The sequence below is a fragment of the Capra hircus genome, chromosome 23 (genome assembly GCF_001704415.2).
Source record: "Capra hircus breed San Clemente chromosome 23, ASM170441v1, whole genome shotgun sequence".
In the NCBI taxonomy this organism is placed as follows: Eukaryota; Metazoa; Chordata; class Mammalia; order Artiodactyla; family Bovidae; genus Capra; species Capra hircus.
Genome location: NC_030830.1, coordinates 16,892,957 through 16,915,351, shown reverse-complemented (window position 1 = coordinate 16,915,351; position 22,395 = coordinate 16,892,957). Strand labels below are relative to the sequence as shown.

Genomic DNA, 22,395 nt, shown 5'->3' with positions numbered 1-22,395 from the left:
GGGTTCCGGGCCCACCCGACAGAGAGGGCGGAGGGAGATTGGGTCGTCCCTTTTCACGCCCCATAGAAACTGCATTCTGGACAAGAGGGGGAGATGTCTAGTCTCAAGCTCCCCTTTTGAGGCGGGAGTGTTAACCAAGAAGCTTCAGCTCGGAGAGTCACCCATTTCAAAGCTTTCTCACACGCTCTGCCCCTGCTCTTCTTTCCTCCCTCCTTGAGAACCATGTAAACCTCCCCGCCAGCCGGTCTTCTGTCCCCCTTTGCCCCTGCGCAGATGGTGGCGGCCCGCGCGGTGCGCAGCCGCAGAGCGTTCGGGGCGGTGCCGGTGAGGAGCGGGTGACGCAGCGGCCGTCGCTGCCATTTTAAGTTGTTTGTTCTCGCTTCTCGTCTCAAACCCGACTCTGCCCCGGACCTGGGAGGCGTCGAGACCGCCGCTGTAGCTTCCGCAGCCACCGGTGGGGGGGAAACCAGGCTGTGCCACCGCGGACGCTCACCCTCCGCTTCGGCTTCTCCCCCCTCCGGGTCTCCTCGACCTTCTTTCCGAGAGCCGGAACTCGATCCGTGCCGAGAAGAAAGACTCCAGAGCAGATGCTTGAACTGAAATAACTTTTTATTTTGGGGGGTTTTCTTCGCTGACAGACCCCCTTTAGCGCAGGGCTCCCCCCACCCTTCCTCTCTTCCCCCTCCTCGGCCAGTACAAATCCAACCCCCTCTCCCCCTTCCTCCTCGTTTCTCCTCTTTTCTCTCGCCGTCGCCGCCGTCCCCGCGTTCTTCCCGTCCGCCGCCGCCCGGGGCGCCGAGCCAGACTATGGGTCCCAGGTGGGGGCTGAGCGGCGGCAGCAGAGCGGGCGGCCCGGTCACAGTGCGCACTGCAGCGGGGATGGAGGGGTTCAGTTGGCTGGTGGTTTTCTCTTGACATGGCTCCTGCCCGTGCTGCGAGCAGCGCCCCCACCGCCGCCGCCTCTTCCGCCGCCGCCACCGCTCCGCCCGCAGGCTGCGGCTAGAGGGCCCGAACCCCGCCCGAGAGTCGGTCCGCCGGTCCCGGTCTCCGCGGGGACAGGGAGGGGACTTCCCCGTCACCCACCCCGCCCCAGCCGCCTCCAGTCCATCCCCCCTGTTCCTTCCGGAAGCCAACTAACGACCCCGCCCTAAACCATCCAAACTCGGGAAACATGGTCTGTTCAACGTGAGAGCTGTATCCGGAATCCGGGAACTTTTTCTTTTTTTAATTTTTTCTTTCCTTGGGTGGGGTGGGGTGGGCATACTTTAAAAAGTAATTAATATTAACGCAACTATTTTCTTTTCTTCCCACTGATCCTTCCCCTTTACCCTCTCCCGCCTCCTCTACCTGGGCGGGGATTGTTTCCACGATGAAATGAGTGAAAACCCGAGTGATCCAGTGTCTCCCGTGGTGCGAGTGAGTCGCTGCCGCTGAAGGCAAAGGGTGGGGGTGGGACCTCCGGGGGGTGGAAGGCAGGTGGTCCCCGGGCACTGCCTGGGCTTTGGGAAAAAGAACCCGCCACCTTTGCCTCAGCAATGCTCACAAGAAGATAAGTCTCACTCCCCACGGTCTTGCACGCTGGCAGATTCATAGGGAACGGTCCCTCGGGGAATGTAGGACTCACTGCAGGACTTGGGGTATTGGGATCCCGGGCATTAATCAGGTCTAACCACAGAGCCGGAATCATTATATCGTATTATATATACCCCTTTTTCTTCTGCCATCATGATTCTCCTTGGCAGCAGCATTAGCAGCCGCCTGATGGTGAAAATGTGGGTGATGGGGAAATTGGTAATGACTCCGCTGTTTTTTCTTATGGCTCCTTTGGGCAACAGCTGCCCGCCCCCGGTATACACTGTAGTTGATTGCAGGGAAACCCTGAACCTCTCCCCTTCTTTCTCTACCGATTTTGCACTTTTCTCTTTGCTCACCACCAAGTGTAATCAATAACACGCGCTGATAATACATAGCAATAGTGAAATCTGAAATAACTAAGAATTAATTAGGTACTACAGCCATGAATCTGGCTGGGTAAAGTTCAATTGAATATTTCAGTTTCATTCACCTACCCTGTTTTGGTTTTGGGGGGAGGTTATTTTGGTGGCTTTTTTTTTTTTCTCCTTTTTGATATTTGGAAAGTAAGGATCACAGTCCCCATCCTCATTTCTTTTCATTACTCTAAAAAGAGGGAAAAATCCGGATGGATTTTAAGGATTGGACTGGTGTCAACTGTGTTTTATTGCACACCTAAATCCTATTAATAGGTTTATCCCTTCCGCCACCTTTATTTTGGCAGTTAAGCCAAATGTGTTTTCCAAAAAGTTAGTTCAAGTATTTTCTCTTTCCTGCCTTCCTTCCCTTCCTTTTTCCCATCTGACCCCAACCATTCTTGTCCAAACATGACTGGACAGCAGCTTTTGTTTCTTGACCCTGTAATATGACAGTCTCCTAATATTGCCAGAAGGTGCAGTTTTGGGGTTGCGGTCGTGATTTTAGCTATACAATCATATTAGGGGAAAAAATGACTTGTTTCTGTTGTACTTGAGTCTTAAGAAAAAGTGCCCATAGTTTAGTGACAATTTCCAAAGGCTTTAGTACCACCTGTATTTCAAAATGGGGGACCCAAACTCCCGGAAGAAACAAGCTCTGAACAGACTACGTGCTCAGCTTAGAAAGAAAAAAGAATCTCTAGCTGACCAGTTTGACTTCAAGATGTATATTGCCTTTGTATTCAAGGAGAAGGTAATTTAAAGTTCTTAATGTGATTTAGCACAAGGTTTTTTGTAAGTGTATGGTTAGGGTTAAAGAATGGTGGACAAAAGTCTCCATTTATATGCTTTAACTTTGACCCTTAAGGTAATTAACCTCAGTCAAAGGAGTTAAGGTGTAACCATGAATGAAGGGCTTGTGTGCTCATTGGTTTGGAAATAATATAATTTTAAAGCTGAGTAGGATCCGCTTTAGTTAACATGGGGTCAGTAGCATTGTAAAACTCGCACTTTTGTTTTACAATAAATTTTATTTTCGTGGAGTTACATAGAGAGCTTGGTTACTGAATTTAAAGATTATCTAGGTATCTAGAATGTTTGAAAGTAGTAATTGGAATCAAAATGTTTACTTGCTGAAAGCTTTCTGGTTAATCTCCATGCTGTAGTTTACCTTTTCTCATGGCACATCTAGTGAAGTAGAATGCACCTTTATTTTTAGGAGCAGTTGATTACTGCAATGGTTAATTTGTCTTTAGAAGTACAGCATGACCAAAAGAAGTGTACAGTTTTTTGGTGTTAAGAGTTAATCCCACAGTAAAACAGCAAATAATGAGTTGTGAGTAGTCATGAAAAACATGATAAAACCTTTTGGCAACTGAAAATAATGGACAGTTTCTTAGATAATCAATTTCTATTTGACATGAGGTTACGTTTTGAATATTAAGGAAACACTACTTTGATTTTGTGCTTAAGTTGTGAGCTAATTTCACATCAAAAACAGCATCTTGGCATGGTATATCTTTAATTTGAAAGTTTCCCACGTATTTATTCCCACTATTAAAGTTACTAGTATTTAAGATACCAATAGGAGCATAGCTGCTAGGTATAGCATAAAATGTGGTTTCGAAAGTCGTTTGTTTTGAAATGATTGTCTCAAGATTGAATATCACGGATTTGCTTTTTTCTTTCTTAATTGCAGAATTGATAAGACCAGATTTTAATGGACACTATTACAATATAGGTTCACTAGAAATACGAGATAAAAATAGACTAGATTTCTGAATTTATCAGATGCTGCAAATTATACCATCTAGCTCTTCTCACACCTGTGGAAATCTTTGACTGGACAGTATCCAGACAGTTGTCCTGAGCAGTTCATGAATTTTATAACCTAAATTGATGAGTTCTTGATCTTAATTAAGTTTGAAGGTTTGGTGGACATTTTTTCCTTCCCTTTTGAATATTGACATTTGTAGTTCAATAATACCCAGAAGGGATAATGGACATTGACCCTAGAGCCTTGATTTTAAACTGCTGAGAGTTTGATTTTGCTGTATGTAGAACCAGTTAAGTGAACTTGGATCAGGAGTAAATCACTGTTTTGTTTTTTTAACTGCAGGGGTATCTGGTGTTTGTTTCTCATTGTTTAAGAAATACTGTGCAAAATAAGTTCTTGGTATGGTTACCATACTGCGAAAAAAAAAACATGCAGTTAAACATTCTGATAATAGCCTATTTGTGTGTGGTTGGGAAGTAAGGGAGTTGAGGGAGGAACAGAGGGATCCACCTAGTTTGAAAATCTGTGTTTTCTGTATGGAAATAGCTTCAGTTAAGAATTTTGCTGTGTTAGAATAATGCTACAAAACATTGTGTTATGAACTCTGGGTGTTAGACAATGTGCTACCAGTAAGTTAATACACTTTTTTGTTTTTTAGAAGAAAAAATCAGCACTTTTTGAAGTGTCTGAGGTTATACCAGTTATGACAAATAATTATGAAGAAAATATCCTGAAAGGTGTGCGAGACTCCAGTTATTCTTTGGAAAGTTCCATAGAGCTTTTACAGAAAGATGTGGTGCAGCTCCATGCTCCTCGATACCAGTCTATGAGAAGGGTGAGTTCTGTTTTCAAGTCTTGATTGGGTAGGCTTTTGTGAGTTAAACTTGCCTTTCTTTTTTTTCCTCCTAAGAATGGGTAGTGAACGGTGATCCTAAATGTCTTTAAAAACGGAATTTAAACAAAGCAGTGTAACTTTCTTAGGCATTACTCTGTTGGTAATAGTGTACATTGTTGTGATTCATGTATTATATTACTGAGATTTCCTTTTTCAGGGGAGAATAAAACATCTGCCCCTTGTAAATAAGGAACTTTTGAGGCGGTTTGTCCAAACTTCTGCAACTCGTTGAAAGTTACTGTGGGCAAAGTACCTTGAACAAGAGGGCCCCATCATTAGTAGGCTTGGGGGGCAGCTGGAGATAACCGTGTAGTGGTCTGGAAGAGGTTAATTGGCCTCAATAATCGGCATATGATAAAAATAGCATTTCACCTGTAATAAGGTGATTTAGAAGTTCCAGGACACCTTTGCTTAATTAGGCTCTGATTTTGAAGAGTGGAAATAATGGTACAAGAACTTAAAAGACAAAAAAATGAGAGGTTCAGTTGCAGTTTTCACAGTGCACTGATGAGTTTAGATCTCAATATGATGAACCTTGGACTGATTGATTATATGTGAACTCTACAAAATAAAAATTAGAATTCGGTCATAAACTATTCAGATTGTATACAGTCCTATTACTGTCACCTCTTAAAAGACATAATGTGTGGTAGACCCTTAACACGGATTTGCAGCAACTGTCAGGGCCCACTTATAAGTGGGTTTTTTAAAATAAATAATATACAGTACTACTCAGTCCACAGTTGGTTGAATCCGCAGGTAAAGAACTGCAGGTATGGGGGGCTAGCTATAAAGTTACATGCACAGTTTTTGACTCTCATCGATGTCTCTTCTGCTCAGGTTGTTTAAGGGTCAGCTGTATAGTGAACTTTTTGCACTTGAAAATGTTTTTGTAGTCAGACCCTGTAATTTGTGATACTGCTTGTTATGGCTTTGTTTATTTGAAAGTAATGTTTTGTGTGTGTGTGTGGCATTTTACAGGATGTAATTGGCTGTACTCAGGAGATGGATTTCATTCTTTGGCCTCGGAATGATATTGAAAAAATTGTCTGTCTCCTGTTCTCTAGGTGGAAGGAATCTGATGAGCCTTTTAGGCCTGTTCAGGTATTTTATTCTAAAATAAGTGTGATGAACACATAAATAAGTTGAAAACTCAGAGAATAGGTTCCAGTTTAAGAAATTCCTTAGGAATACGCTTTCTGATAGGTTTTCCTTCACGAGTCCCTCCTGGCCTTTTGACTGTTGTGAGAATGGACAGCATTTGAATTACAGAATCTCTTGAGATTGAGGTGGTTCTGACTACCTAGTGTGTCTTTGAAATTATGGTCAGAGCAAATGTTTTAAGGTAGACATTTGTTGAGTTATAGTGGGGCCCATAGATAAACTTTAGAAAATCTCTTCCTCTCCACCACACTCGCTTCTAAAATATTTTGTATGTAACTCTGGTTCTCAGAGGAATCTCATCTAAGAAATGAATGAAGAAACCCTTTCCTAGGAGTTGATTTGCATATAAAGCTTCATAGGAGAAAAGAATTTAGTAGTCGTTCTTAACTAACTTTCCTTGACATTTGGCTATGTTTGACTTGTCATTTAATGTGCTTGACTATTTCTAATGTTTTATTTAAGGGAATTTATGTGTGTGTTGATGTAGTTTTATTTATAGTATATCTGTGTGTGCATGGTTGTAAGTACAAGAGCCACCAAAATGTTAATTGTGGTTAGTTTTACGTCAGATATAGCTATCTTTTCCTTTTATACTTAAATATATATATATATGTTTAATAAATGTCTACAGTGAACATAGCAATCAGACAAACTAAGAAGTAATTGAGTTTATTTAAAGACTAAGTATACCAAACTAAATTTTAGAAGGCTTATTTTGAACTAATTGCTTAGGACTATGAAAATTGTCATTGAAAAAATTTTGCTTTTATCCATTCTAACGAAGTGTCTTTATAGTGCTTTTGGGTGTAATAGACTAACTGGTATCCTCCTCCTGTCCCCAGGGTAATGTTGCTACACATTAGCTCAGATAAGTTGTCCTTTTTTTAAGGTTCATTTGACGGTAGGCTAGATAGAGGTGAACGTCCTCTGTGTGTTGTTACAATTGATGACATCTGACTAAGATGAATGCTCTGGAGAATTGAAACTGAATATAGAAGACAGAAATGGAAAAGGCATGTTATATTATCAGGGCAGGTCTTACACCTTGATGGTGCTGCTCTCCAGAAGCACTGTTAGGTTTTTGCTTTTTTCAGTTCAGAATTTCCCATTTGAAAAACTTAGATCTGCTTATCACAGTATATTTTTTAATTTCTAGTACCCTGTCTTTCAGACCTTGTTTTAAAAAAATAGTTGTATTAAAATAGTCTTCTAAAGTGTTACTTTTAAAAAAAATCATGGTATTGAGTGTTGACTGCTAGGCTGTCTTTCAAATAAAATTTGATGTATATTGAATTTCAGTCCTTAAACTAGGTAGATAGGAACCTGCTTTTGCAAAGAAACTGTCAGATAGGTAAAAATAATCCAAGGTCATGCAGTTAAGTGGTAGTCAAGACTTAAGTCTAGGCTGACTATAAAGCTTGCGCTCGTAACTCACTACCCTGTACTGTGGAAAGTTTCCTGAATGATAAAACCTTAAATTATGGACTGAATATAAGCAGTAGGGTATAGGATTATCTAGGATATAGATAATATTTTTATAATTAGCAGTATAAAAACAAACATACTTCTTTGGAGTAATTTTAATATAAATATCCTGAATGAGTGGAGAAGGCGATGGCAACCCACTCTAGTACTCTTGCCTGGAAAATCCCATGGACGGAGGAGCCTGGCAGGCTGTGGTCCATGAGGTCACTAAGAGTCGGACATGACTGAGCGACTTCACTTTCTTTTTTCACTTTCATGCATTGGAGAAGGTAATGGCAACCCACTCCAGTGCTCTTGCCTGGAGAATCCCAGGGATGGGATATTTTAGAATAGTGAATTGTAACAATGATTATTAGCCCATTTGTTTCAAACAATCTTTGAATCTTTCTCTGGTGGGCTGCCGTCTATGGGTTCGCACAGAGTCGGACACAACTGAAGCAACTTAGCAGCATCCTGAATGAGAAACCTTAAATAAAAATAACAGGGTTTATTCTCTGAAGATTAGTGAAGGAAAGGCAAACTTTAATTCACACACCTTTTTTTCTGACTCAAAGCATTTTAAAAGCAGAATACTTCAGTAGTGAGATTTAGTAGAAACCACAGTAAAGATTGTTTTAAAATACTGAGTTCTGCTCTATTCATAGTACTATGAAGCCCAGGGAGTGGTCTACTCTTTCCTCTTCGTTCCTAATGCTTTTGCTGCAGGTTAGCTCTTCATCCTGCTATTACAACATTCATTACTTTCCTTCCGGGAATTGTTTCTTACATGCTGCCTATTAGTTTTCTTTTTTGTGTGGACCATTTCTTCCCAAAACTCTGGATATTCAGACAGGATAGAATTGATGTGCCACAGAAACACAGGCAAAGCCTTTTTCAGTCTCACTTGAATTTCTTGTCAGTGTGTTATCTACTGTCCTCTTCCATCCACCCTGATATATGCCATAGTGAAACATTTGAGGCTGTCTTTTTTGAGCAGCATCCTGATTTTGACACACTTGTGTTTGTGTAGGTTCTGTTTCCTAGAATGGCATTTTCCAAATTGGTTACCATTTTTATTTTCCCCAGGGAAAATTACTGTCATCTTTCAAGGCCCAATCCAAAATCATCTGCCAATACTGCCCTCATTGTCTACTGTTGGTTACTTATTCTTTCTTCTTATGGTGCTTTTAACAGTAAGAACCCATTTTAAGATTTTTTTTTTTTTTTACAAATAACCACATCGTATCCTGGGAAAGGTTTGAAGTAAGTCAGGGTTTATGTTTTTATGTTGCTTTTCCTCTTCAGCAGTATGTGAGTCCCTTAAGATTGAGATAATCTTATTTATATTTGTCAGTATCTATTACATGCTTTTTGTATCGAGTTCAATACATATTTGAATTGTGCAAAAGTATAATTCAATATTTTATGTAGAGTCATGTGTAGGGGATACCATGTTTTATGTTACGGCTTATGAGAAAAACTGGTGGGTACTAAAACCCTAGACAGCAAGGTCTGATGCTTTTTCCCATGTTAGTATTTTCTACTGTTTTTGACACAATGGGAGAATAAAGATTGTTTGAACCAAATGGGCTAATAATCATTTTTACAATTCACTATTCTAAAATATCAGATTGTTTAAGGTTTCCAGGTTTCTTGAATTCCCTGTTAGCCTGGTCTTTTCACCTGTCATTTGGCCTCTCCATAGACATTTTGTTGGACAATCTTCCTCATGTTAAAAGATCAAAAAAATGTTATGACTGACTTGATAACTGTTTTTCATAATGTAAAAAACTTTACTGATATGTGAGACCTGGAAGTAAATTTCAGGTGTAGGTTTACATTTCATTTACTCCTCTTAACTGATGGGTTAGAGCCCTTTTATCTTATAGGTGAGGAAGCTGGAATTTAGCAAAGTTAAGGGGTTTGCACAGGTCATGTAAGTAGTGAGGTATGCAGCTGGGATTGGAATATAAATACATTTCTTTCCAAGAGCCATCTGTAGCATTCTTGTTATATAAGAGAAAAATGGGTGGTATTATTGGACTAAGTACTAAAGCAGGAGTCTTGAGCTGAGTAGGTCTGAAAATCTCATTTAATGGTATTTGGCTTAAAAGGAGTATTCAAGTTTAGTCACTTCGGTATAGTTTTTCTTGAAGGTCAAATTATGAGATGGTAAACAATAGAACTTTCTGTGATGAAGGAAACTTGTGTATCCCAAGAGATTATTTAGAATGGTGGCCATTAGCCACCAAATGAGACTATGGATCGTTTGAAATGTGGCCAGTACAACTAAAGAACTGAGTTTTCAAATCCACTTAATTAATATCAATGTAAGTAGCCTCTATTCGTTACCATATTAGAGAGCACAACTGTATGCATATGGGTGCAGTAGACGTTTTAGGTAGTGTAACATGGTTGCAGTTACATGTAAATATCTTATTTCTTAGGCCAAATTTGAGTTTCATCACGGTGACTATGAAAAACAGTTTCTGCATGTACTGAGCCGAAAGGACAAGACTGGAATTGTTGTCAACAATCCTAACCAGTCGGTGTTTCTCTTCATTGACAGACAGCACTTGCAGGTAAACTTTTTTTTTTGGTAAACCACACAAGGGCTCATTTTAAAAGTTTACTGGTTAGTAAATTGTTTTCTGTATGTTATTTAATTCTGATTTGCCCCTTCAGTATTTCATTATTTTTAAAGTTATTTAAAAAACAAGAAACAGATGTCCTGATCTTAACCTGGAACATTGATTCCCAAACTGCTGCATGTTAGATCTACATGGGGAGCTTTTCTAAGTCATGATTTCAGTTTACAATAATCAGAATCTGTATTTTGAATAAAATCCTCAAGAGGTTGATAACACATTTATGTATTGAGAAGCACTGGCATAGATCTTTTAAATATCTAAAAGTATGAAAGCACATCTGTATTTTAAAGGTCCACATGTATTAAGTACTTCCAATTTAAGTAGCAATCCAAGTATTCCAAATTGATTTTTATTCTGTAAAATGTTTATTCTTATCGACCTAAGCCTAATAAATGTCATCACTTAGAATTGATAGTGGGTAATAGATACTTTGTTAATTGTTAAAAATAGCATTGTAATTTATTTAGCATTCATTCAACAGATGAGTGCTAAGTGTCAGGTATTGTATAGCAGTGAACAAGTTAGAAATTCCTGCCCTATGGGTTGGTATTTCATTGTGGGAAACCTAGAAGTAGGTAAGTAATGAATACTACTTTTTTTTAAAGTACAATATTAATTGCATTGTGTAGAACATTTTTGTTTTTGTTAGAGCAAGTCTGTGCAAGACAAGGTACTAGAGAATTAGAAATGGGAGTCAAACTGCTGCCTTCAAGGAGCTGATGAGCTATTTCGGAAGATTGTATATTTTGTACCTTATAGAAAGTGTAGTTACAAGTAAAAGAAACTGGGAGTTAAGAAAATTAATTTCGCTGGAAGCATGTGATAAAACTGATAGAAAAGTATACAGTTTAGGTGGGGTGTTTTTTGTTTGGGGCCTTTTTTGTTTTTAGTTTCCTATTTACCTTAGTGCTCCTGCGGTGAATATTTTTTGGTTGACTCTTTTATCCTTTTTAATTGCTTATAGTGTACTTTCGTTTGGAGTTACTTACTGAGAAAATACTGTAGAGCAGGATATTCGACTAGTGTCTACAGTTGACCCTTGAATGACACAGGTTTCAACTGCACTCGTCCACTTACACGTGACATTTTTTCAATAAATACATAACTGCTCAGTCCAGTTGGCTGAATTCATGGTTTGTTCAGTCAGCTGATGTGTAACTGTATATATGGAGGGAAGACTAAATTATACATGGGGATTTTCAACTGCATTTAGGGCCTGTGTTCCAATCCCTGTGTCTTAAGTGTCGTGTCATCTGTACATAATATTTTACGCATTCATGACATAACCTTTTTCTTTTTTTGATACTTTTAGGCTATGTGGTTTATCTGTGAATTTGTTCAAATTTTCACAAATCTCAAATTTTTTCCAATATGTTTATTGAAAGAATTTACTTATATGTGGCCCTGAGCAGCCCAAACACATGTTGTTTAGGGGTCAACTGTATTATGCACCAAACTCAATACTAAGAGCTTTCCGTGTATGAGCTCATTTAATCCTCATAACAGTCTTTTGATGTATAGATCTTACTATTCCCATTTTATAGTTAAGGAAATTAAGAAATTTGATTGAAATCATCTAGCAGAGATCTCCCCCTTATATTCTAACATAATATATATGATAAGGGCTAGACCAAAAAAATTTTGAATGGGTGGTGGTATAGAAGCTCATGCCTAGAATTCAGATTCTAACATACATGCAGTAACTTACTGGCCATGAGACCTTGGACAAATAACTTCTGTGATCATGTTCTTTTCTAAAAATGTAGTAAATGAAAGTCCTAGGTTTTAAAAGTTAAAATGAAAAAATATATATGTATGGGTTCATTTATGTACATAGCTATATAGACTGCTTCAGACATTGGCAAAGTCCACCTTCTGTTCCTTTTGCCTTTTTTTTTTTAAGAGGTGCTGTAGTGAAAAGATGGAAAACTTTGAAGGCAGTTCTGGGTTCAGACTTCATCTTCCACTTACCAGCCGTAGTTTTTTGTGAAAGTACCTAGCACTTGTTTATCAGAAGTTAGATGTTAAAATGGTAACTGCTTTGTTAAAATACTCAACGAGTGTGATTTATCTGTTGATACTTTGGCCTTGTCCTTTACCTCAGGATATGCTTAAATCTCTTAACCTATTTCTGATTTCTCTGCCTTCTGCTCTCACCACATCTGCTGTCTTTCTGTATACAAATGTGATTGCAAGTTATTCAAATCTATCTCCATGATATGCCTTTAATCCTAATTTCTTGTAGCTAGTAATCTGATTTTCGTAACTTTAAAGTCTGCATAAATTCTGTGAACATTTAGTATCTTATTGACTCTTTTTCTGTATTTTGTATGTGAAGGTTCTGTCCCAGCTAGACTAAGTCCCCTATGAATACGGACCATAGTTTCTTGCCTTACTCTATATGCTTTGTTACTGTGTTCTTAAGTGCTTAATAAATTGTGGGAGATTTTCATGTGATAATTGGCCAGTTACGTTGAGGTCCTTCTTAAGAATATTCTACAAATTTTTTCCCCTTCCAGACTCCAAAAAACAAAGCTACAATCTTCAAGTTATGCAGCATCTGCCTCTACCTGCCACAGGAACAGCTTACCCACTGGGCAGTTGGCACCATTGAGGATCACCTCCATCCTTACATGCCAGAATAGAGTGCTGACCAGCAAAATGGAGAAGATCAGAGAGTGCAGCAGCAATTTTTTTTTTCTTACCACTTGATTTTTTCAGAGTTTAAAGAAAAATGGACTCATGCACAGAACACTATGCATTTTGAAACTTGTTCATCCTGGATTTTTTTTTTTTAATCATTTGTATCTCAGAACTTAAATTAGATGTCTTCTGCACGGACTGTGTGAAAGAAGATGCTTTGCATATTTGCTGCACTGCATCAGCATCTTACTAAAAATGTGAAATGAAAGGACTATTGTACACTGAAATGCTTAAATGTTTCTGAAAGCACAAGGTGATACTCATTTTTGATGGTCTTTCCATTTGTGCTGGTGTTGGCCTCTTTGACACCTGTCATCAGTATTTGGAGGGTGAGAAGTGAATGTAACAGGTATAAACAACGTTTTTAAAACTTACAGCTTTGCTATAATCACTGTTGTTCAGAGCAGTGTCAGATTCATTCTAATGGCCAAAAGTGGTTGTTTAAAAAAGAAAAAGAAGATACAACCATGGGAAAGAAATCTTTAAAAAGCATCTCATTGTAGGCAGTCTTGCCTCATATATTACTGGGTCATGTTTGTTTCCTGGTACTCATAAATGTATGTATTTTATTTCCAGATCTCTTTCCCCAAGTTGCTGTTACGAAAGAGGATTCTGCCGAGTGTGCACACAGTTACACACGTTAAAGCAGATCTGGAGTCTGAAGTAGCTAAGCGGCTATGAAACTGAGAAATACGTTCATAGCTGCAGAAACCACAATAGGTAGAGGACTTTCCTTTTGGTTTTTGTTTTTTGGTTTTGAAAAGAAGAGATTTTTATTATAAAGAAAAACAATTCCAGTGAATTGTGCAGAAATACTGGTTTTTACACCATCCTAAAGGAAAACTTAGGGGTTTTTTTGATGTAGAAATGTTATTAAAGTTGGGATCTTAAATTGTGCGGGGAGGAAAAAAAACCATTGAGTGTCAAAGTTCTAAAAGCAGAACTCATTTTGTGCAATGAACATAAGGAAAGACTACTGTATAGTTTTTTTGTTTATTTTTCTTTTAAATGAAGAAAAGCTTTGCTTAAGGGTTGCATACTTTTATTGGAGTAAATCTGAATGATCCTACTCCTTTGGAGTAAAACTTAGTGCTTACCGGTTTCCAATTGTATTTAGCTTCTGGTTGGAATTTGAATAAATGAAAACCTAAATAAAATAGGTGAAAGTTCCCTGACTATTCAGGTGAATACACAAACTTGAAGTGGTAACTTTTCTTCTAAGTCACCTGGGTACCTGTTGTTGAGACCTTAGCCCATGGCTAAACCGTAAACTCAGAAGCAAAGTTGGGTTTGTAATTTCAACAGGAATGGGAATCAAAGACATTTTGTCAGCTTTTAACAGTTACCGTCCTGGCCTTACACCTCGCTTTGTGGAAAAGACAAAAATACTCTTATTCACAATGCACTTCCATGTTTTCTGATCAATTGACAATTGGAATCTACTTGAAATGAACAGTTTCTCATGGTCAGGGACTGTTCTTAACTGCCCTGAGTGGAACTAGGTGCAAAGGTTTACGAACTTGCCCCCATAGTCAAGTTTTGAAGGGTTCAGGCCAATTAAAAAAAAAAAACAAAACAGTGTCTTTATTTGGTATTTGAGTGATTGCCTTTGTGGTTGAATTTGGATTAGGTATCCTGGTCATTGCCCATTGTGAGTGATGTTACACCCCCTGAAGTTAATATCCAGAAACACACTGCTCGTGTGCTCTTTATTGATGTCCATGTTCATTGGTGAAGGTGGTGTCCTATTTCCCCATTTTATAGTTACTATTTTATATTTATTCTACATGTGCCAGCATTCTGTCAACAAGAAAGAGCTCTCCTGTCTCAGCCATTTATTGTTACCTAAACAGTATGGATTCATTTCTTTCCAGAGCCATATTGTTTATTTGTAATTGGAAAAGAATTGCTTTACAATAATGTGGGTTCTGACATACATTGGCACGAATCACACATAGGTATACATGTCCCCTCCCTCATGAACTTCACCTCCCACCCCTTACTACAGAGCACTGGGTTTGAGCTCTCTGTGTCATACACTGCTATGTAATTTTCACGCCTTGTTTTATTGAGCACTTCCTGACTTTCAAATACAAGATAGGTTCGTCTTGTTATTTCCCTATCCCACCCCCCAGCTCTGAAATCAGCTCTTTCTCCAAGGATCCCAAGTTACTTTTCATGGGCAATACTAGATCTGGGTTTCCTATGTGCTCACTGCTATTATCAAGTCTGCTTCTGCCCTTCAGCAAACAGGGCTATATGTATTCTGATGTGTATGCTGTATTCTAATACAACCAAATCATCATCAACCTTTAACTGTTAACTGTTTCCAGCTTCCAAAGGAAATTACTCCCTTTCTTTATGATCATCAGTTGTGAAATGTTAGAACTAAGACCCTGATGCAGAAACCAATTATAAATACCAAGAGTTAACAGAAATTTGAGAAATTGACTAAACAATTTGTGAAGTTGGGTCTTTCTAATACCAAGCATTAGGAGGTTGAAGATCTGCATGGCTTTATCCTAGGTACTAGAAAAGGGAATTCTGTACTCCCCACTACCACCACTATAAAATATACTAATCCTGAACTGGGCTATTTATCCCACTGGGCTATTTATCACTAATCTGCTTTGCCTTAAACTTTATTGAGGACTGCTCACTCTTATTTTTCAGTGTGGCCTGTGGTTCATCTGCTTTGAAGTTCCATAATCTTGGAATTGGGCTTTTTTTAAAAAAAATGTAGCATTTTAGAGCTGAGAAGGACCTACAATTTAAGGATTAATCATTAATTTGACCTTTAGCTCGATACTAGGTTTTAGTTTTGAGGTGCTCTTACCTCAAATGGCCCTGTGAGCTTTGCTTTACCTGTTTTCAAAACACTCTGAGTTAAGAGTGTTTTCATCCAAGTATCACGTATGATTACAGACTAAAACTTAACTCGAAATCAAAGAATATAGACAACCCCCCATCCTGTATTCCACTTGATCTCTGGCATCTTCCCCGAAGACTTTCTTGGCTACTTCTAGTTGTGGTATTTTGAAAATTACATTTGTCCAAGTCAGGTTTACTCTGGACACTCATTGCTGGGCTTCTTCACGTATCCTTCAGACGGTCTGTTTCCCATGTGTTTGGTATGTCTGCCTTGTGCTATTAATTTTCCCGTGGCCTTGTTAGTCAGATCCACAGAAGCAAATGAAATTGATCTTCCTTCCTTCAAAACATGTGCTGTAATCAGTATGTCTTCCCCCATTTTAGCAGGTGATATGTACCTTGAAAGGAAATATTTAAATTTAGTTAACAATAGTTTTTAAAAGGTTGAGTGCATCTCATAACAGCCTTATGTTATTTTTTTTCCTAGTTAGTTCACAAATAATATCAGTAAACTTTCTGTCCTTTCTAATTTGAATGGCAGATCCTGACCCAAGTTCTCTCACTGATTCCTTACATGCACACAAGTTTGTTTTCTCATAAATACAGGGGTTTTCAACTGCTCCCCAGCCCTGTGGCCAAGATTCCCCCAAGCTTTCATTTAATTTGCTTAACTTCCAATGTGAGGTAATACTTGCTGTTTTGTTATCAATATGCAGAAGTTACTCAGCTCTAAAATGATTTTAAAACAACTAATGGCAACCTACTCCAGTACTCTTGCCTGGAAAATCCCACGGATGGAGGAGCCTGGTAGGGTGCAGTCCATGGGGTCGCTAAGAGTTTGACTCGACTGAGCGACTTCACTTTCACTTTTTACTTTCATGCACTGGAGAAGGAAATGGCAACCCACTCCAGTGTTCTTGCCTAGAGAATGCCAGGGATGGGGGAGCCTGGTGGGCTGCCGTCTATGGGGTAGCAGAGTTGGACACCTCTGAAGCGACTTAGCAGCAGCAGTAGCAAGATAAGGAATTAATATAAGGCCCTCTTGGATCTCAGGCAGCTCCTGATTGCGGCCAAAACTTAGGCTACACAGACTTTAAAGGCCAAAATTATGTTTGGCTTATTAAAGGTGCTTTATGGTTGTAATAGCAGTATCTTGGAAGATCATGAAGTGCCGTGCTAGGTTGGAAGATCTCTGCTCCTAACAGTCTTGAGGCAAAGCAGGGTCATCAGGCGGTCTTAACCCTCATCACATGGAATAAGGGAAGAACTGAGTATTTGCTTCAATGCAGTAGCAGTTCTTTTTGTTCATTTTAATCTCAAAAGACCCTTTGCATTTTAGTCTTGTGATTTGCTTATTGTATGCTCATTTCCATAGTAAAGACAGACTAAATGTTAAGTTAGCCTAAGGAAAGATTTAGATTGAAACCTGATGACTCACATCATTTACGCAGCAGCAGCAGCAGCATGTCAAAAAACATTGGCTTTGCCACCCTAACTTCTGCCTCCCCTTCCAACAAAAAAGATATCTTCTGTAGCTTAGGTGGAATAATTGATTGTCTTTCCCAACACCACATTTCAAAAGCATCAGTTCTTCCAGTGCTCAGCTTGCTTTATAGTCCAGCTCTCATCCATACATGACTACTGGAAAAACCATAGCTCTGATTCGATGGACCTTTGTTGGCAAAGTGATGTCTCTGCTTTTTAGTATGCTGTCTAGGTTGGTCATAGCTTTTCTTCCAAGGAGCAAGCATCTTTTAATTTTGTGGCTGCAGTCACCATCTGCAGTGATTTTGGAGCCCAAGAAAATAAAGCCTGTCACTGTTTCCATTGTTTCTACATCTATTTGCCATGCAGTGATGTGACTGGATGCAATGATTTTAGTTTTTTAAATGCTGAGTGTTAAGCCAGCTTTTTCACTCTCCACTTTCACTTTCATCAAGAGGCCCTTTAGTAGTTCTTAGCTTTCTGCTGTAAGGGTGGTGGTATCTGCATATCTGAGGTTACTGATATTTCTCCCCGCAATCTGATTCCAGCTTGAGCTTCATCCAGTCCAACATTTCACATGATGTACTCTGCATATATGTTAAATAAACAGGGTGACAATATACAGCCTTGACGTGCACCTTTCCTGATTTGAAACCAGTCTGTTGTTCTATGTCCAGTTCTAACTGTTGCTTTCGACCTGCATGAAGATTTCTCAGGAGACAAGTGAGGTGTTCTGGTATTCCCATCTCTTCAAGAATTTTCCATAGTTCATTGTGAACCACACAGTCAAAGGCTTTGGTGTAGTCAATACAGCAGGAGTAGATGTTTTTCTGGAATTCTCTAGCTTTTTCTATGATCCAGTGGATGTTGGCAGTTTGATCTCTGGTTTCTCTGCCTTTTCTAAATACAGCTTGATCATCTGGAAGTTCTCAGTCCAAGTATTGTTGAAGCCTGGGCTTGGAGAATTTTGAGCATTACTTTACTAGCGTGTGAGATGAGTGCAATTGTGTGGTAGTTTGAGCATTCTTTGGCATTGCCTTTCTTTGGGATCGGGATGAAAACTGACCTTTTCCAGTCCTGTGACCACTGCTGACTTTCCTGATTTGCTGGCATATTGAGTGCAGCACTTTCACAGCGTCGTCTTTTAGGATTTGAAATAGCTCAGCTGGAATTTCATCACCTCCACTATCTTTGTTCATAGTGATGCTTCCTAAAGTTCACGTGACTTCCCTTTATCACTGATTATATATTCCTGATTATATTATTATTACTAATATATACTGTACTTAGAAATCCCTTTAGTTCCAGATTCTAAAACCATGCAATATTTTTAAGGCAAATCTGTAGCTGCACTTGGGGATGACCAGCTAAGGGCAACTCATGCTCTATTTCTGTTATAAATGTGTGTAGTCTCAGTTGTTTGAAATGAGTTATCACATTGAAAAAAGTTATTTGGGGTGCAGTTTGCATACGTACGTTATGTTCATATCAATACTGACTCCGGCCATACCCCTTTCTGTGCACAGCAGAGCAAGCGTTGATATGACGTCCACTAAGGTGGCTGTCATGCCGCCATGGAGAGTGCCCAATTGATTGGTATGCTGCTCTTCTACTTTCATTTCACAAATCACTTTCCCAGGGGCAGCAGAAACAAGAGTCACCTAAGTGTTAAAAAAGAAAAAAAGAGAATTTTGAATATTTGGTGGTATTAGAAAAGAACAAACAGCTCTACCAAGAACTGTCATTGGATTAAACCAAGCCACCCCCAAAAGTTGATTCGGAAACTGAAAATCAAGTTACTAGTCTCTCGATAGAAATGAACTCTGGAGTAAATTGTTTTGAAATAAAAAAGGAATATTTAGGGAGAAACAGGAGTAGTTTTCTTAATCTCCACTCCTCTGCAGAAATCAAACTTTCCATCTGAGCTTTTGAGCTCTATGTACAGCAACCTGGCATCTCTTAATGTCTTCTCAGAAATTTTGCACTAACAAAGTCAGGTGGTCCTTGTGATCTGTTAGTCCATTGTAGACTTCGGTTAAAGCGTCTGCCTCCAATGAGGGAGACCCGGGTTCGATGCCTGGGTCAGGAAGATCCCCTGAAGGAGGAAATGGCAATCCACTCCAGTATTCTTGCCTGGAGAATCCCATGGATGCAAAAGCCTAGTAGGTTACAGTCCATGGGGTCACAAAGAGTCGGACACGACTGAGCGACTTCATCTTACTAGTTACTGCACAAAGTAATTTTTAGAATGACTTCATAATGAATGGTTTAAAACAATTTTTAAAATAGGCTGGAAGAAATTCAATACATTATGAGAACAAGCTTATACCACAAACCTATTTTAGTATAAAAAATGTTTAATAGAATCCAGCAAAGTTAAATTGCTGCTTTTAAGGTTCTGCCCCATTTATAGTATCATAATGAAAAAATTACATGAAAGATAAAATGAGGAACAATGAAATTAAAATGTTATATCAAACATGTTTAGAAAGGAAACAAAAATAACAGAAATGTGTTTCTTATATCCTATTTAATTTACTAGGATAAAACATCATAGATGACATTTAGAAGTTGGAACTAAACTGTGAATGGAACGTGTTGCTTCCAGTGCAGTAATTCTTGCTGTCACTAGAGGTTTTCAGACAGAACATGGATGACTGTGAGGTGTCTGCTGTATTTCGGTAAGGGAGGGGTGTCTCATGCATTAAACGATTAGATTCTAGATAACTACCATTTATTGAGCACTTTCGTAAGTCAGGCACTGTGCCAGTCTTTCCATGTACTATGTAATAAGGGAGAGATGGTTTCCATTTTGTAGTAATTTAAATTCAGACTGGTTTACTCTCAAGATCACCAAGGATATGACAGAATTGAGATTCAGGTCTAAGTCTATCCACCTCCCAGTCTCCCTTGTCGCTAACCGTAGAATCTCTATACTTCCACCAGGAAGGCATTTTGGAACTTCACAAACTAACTTGTTTGCTGTTGTTTATCCCCTAGAAGGCCCTGATATAAAACAGAAAGAGAACCATAAAATACAAACCATTCTAAATAATATGTCATGTTTTGCTTAACAGGTAAATCAATGGAAAAGTGAATGTTAGAATGGGATCATTATCATTCAATCAAATGATCTAGCCATCAGATGTCCTCATAAACTAATGCACGCCAAGGAGACCCAAGATAAAAACTCACCTTTCTAGGGCATTTACTAGACTGGGAAGCACTGCAGTCTAAAGATGAACAAGATCCAGTCTCTGCTCTTAAGGGGTTTCCAGTCTACAGGAACAATACACGCACACTGCAGTTCAGTGAATGACTGCCGACAGGATAAATACAGGTTGCTGGAAGTAAGGATCTTACTCATCCAAGTATGTTTTCAGGGAAGAGACATTAGGAAAGGCATCCTGTGAAACTATTTGCAGATTGAAGGATGGACAGAATTTAGCCAGGTAAAGACAGTTTGAAAAAGCTAGGCAGTTCAGGAAAGCCTCAGAGTCACCAAAGGTGGGTGCGTGTGTGCGTGTGCATTTTGTCACATCTGACTTTATGCAACCCTACAGATCGTAGCCTGCCAGGCTCCTCTGTCCACGGGATTTTCCAGGCAAGCATACTGGAGTGGGTTGCCATTTCCTTCTCCAAGTCACCAAAGGTAGTTTAGTGTCATTTCAAGGTACAGTGTATTTAATAGAGGTCAGCTCTTAAGTGTTCCATTTGATTAACTTTGGCTGGGATGACAAAAAGTAAAGAAATGTCAAGTTGACTTTCTACTGAAGAATACTGATTTTAATACTGATCTCCCCCATCCTGGTGGTGCAGATGGTTAAGAATCTGCCTGCCCAGAGGAACCAGATAACAAACTGCCAACATTCCCTGGCTCATAGAGAAAGCAAAAGAATTCCAGAAAATACATATACTTCTGTTTCACTGACTATACTAGAGCCTTTGATTGTGTGAATGACAATAAACTGTGGAAAATTCTTAAAGAGATGGGAATACCAGACCACCTCATTTGTCTCCTGAGAAACCTGTATGCAGGTCAGGCAGCAACAGTTAGAACTGGACATGGAACAACAGACTGATTGCAAATTGGAAAAGGAGTACCACAAGGTTGTATATTGTCAAGTTTGTACCTTGTGACTCCTTCACCTTTTGTCCACCACCCACTCCTGCCTCTGGCAATCACCAACTGTTCTCTGTATCTCTGAGCTCCGTTTGTCTTTTATTTTTCTTAGTTCTACATAAAGTGAGATCATATGGAAAATAAAAAAGAATCTGCCTGCAATGCAGGAGATCCTGGTTTGATCTCTGGGTTGGGAAGATCCTCTGGAGAAGGAAATGGCAACCCACTCCAGTATTCTTTCCTGGAGAATTCCATGGACAGAGGAGCCTGGCAGGCCACAAGTCCGTGGGGTTGCCAAGAGTTGGACATGACTGAGCGACTAAACCCACTCACCCAACTTGAAAGGCCAAAGTGTATACTAAGATACAAAATTGGCTGAAAGTGTATACTGGAATAGAAATACTCTTGCACTAGTCACTCTGATATGGCAGAGAAATACTTTTATGTGTTACCAATTCTTTTTTTTTTTCGACCCTGTTGAACAGCTTGTGAGATCCTAGTTCCAACCTGGGACTGAACCCAGGCCCTCAGGAGTGAAAATAGAGTCCCAACCATTGGACCATCAGGGAATCCCTAGTGTTGCCAGTTCTTGTCTCCCTAAGTAGAATAAGTAAACCAATGGAAGATAACAATGAAGACTGATTCTTCTTTTGAATCAGAAGACTGATTTGCTACCCAACTTCCCAGAACTAAGAAACATGTCTTGTGGGGGAAGAAACCAATGGAAAACTACCTGTTGACAAATGTGGCTGAGAAGAGGACACGGTTTAAACAAAAAAAAAAGATTTCGGTTTCAGTCAAGATACAGGCTGTAGGGAGCACATGCATTTATTTGGTTATTAACTGTGGCTAACTTTGTGTTAGAGACCATGCTCAGAAATGTATATGCATGTCTTACAGGCCCTGAGACACCATCTCAGTCCTCACAAATCTTTCAAGTAGACAGTGTTTTTGTCTCCATTAGACTCAGGTCCACTAAGTAAACCTGCCTCCCTTGAGTGAAGTCGCTCAGTGGTGTCCGACTCTGCGACCCCATGGACTGTAGCCTATCAGGCACCTCCGTCCATGGGATTTTCCAGGCAAGAGTGCTGGAGTGGATTCCCATTTCCTTCTCCAGGGGATCTTCCTGACCCAGGAATTGAACCCGGGTCTCCCGCATTGCAGGCAGACGCTTTACCATCTGAGCCACCAGGGAAGCTTGAAAAGAACACGGAAAGATAAAGGTAAAAATGGAGGCAGTGAGAGACTACTTTTTGGGGCTGCAAAATCACAGC

The 22,395-nt window shown here is 39.5% G+C and overlaps 1 protein-coding gene across 3 annotated transcripts; it reads left to right on the top strand.

Moving 5' to 3' along the window:
- On the top strand, nt 385–13,838 carry C23H6orf62 (chromosome 23 C6orf62 homolog). Of its 3 annotated transcripts, XR_001917116.1 has the most exons (6): nt 1,431–2,742; nt 4,424–4,600; nt 5,642–5,764; nt 9,736–9,870; nt 12,459–12,991; nt 13,219–13,834. XR_001917116.1 is itself a non-coding variant. In XM_018038995.1 (5 exons), the coding sequence occupies exons 1-5, from the start codon at nt 1,375–1,377 to the stop codon at nt 12,582–12,584; spliced, it is 603 nt and encodes a 200-aa protein (XP_017894484.1). In that variant the 5' UTR covers nt 385–1,374; the 3' UTR covers nt 12,585–13,834. The 3 variants fall into 3 exon arrangements, 2 of the variants coding, with proteins under 2 accessions (XP_017894484.1, XP_017894483.1); XM_018038995.1 differs by lacking the exon at nt 1,431–2,742 and adding an exon at nt 385–1,416 and having other exon boundaries at nt 12,459–13,834; XM_018038994.1 differs by having other exon boundaries at nt 1,130–2,742; nt 12,459–13,838.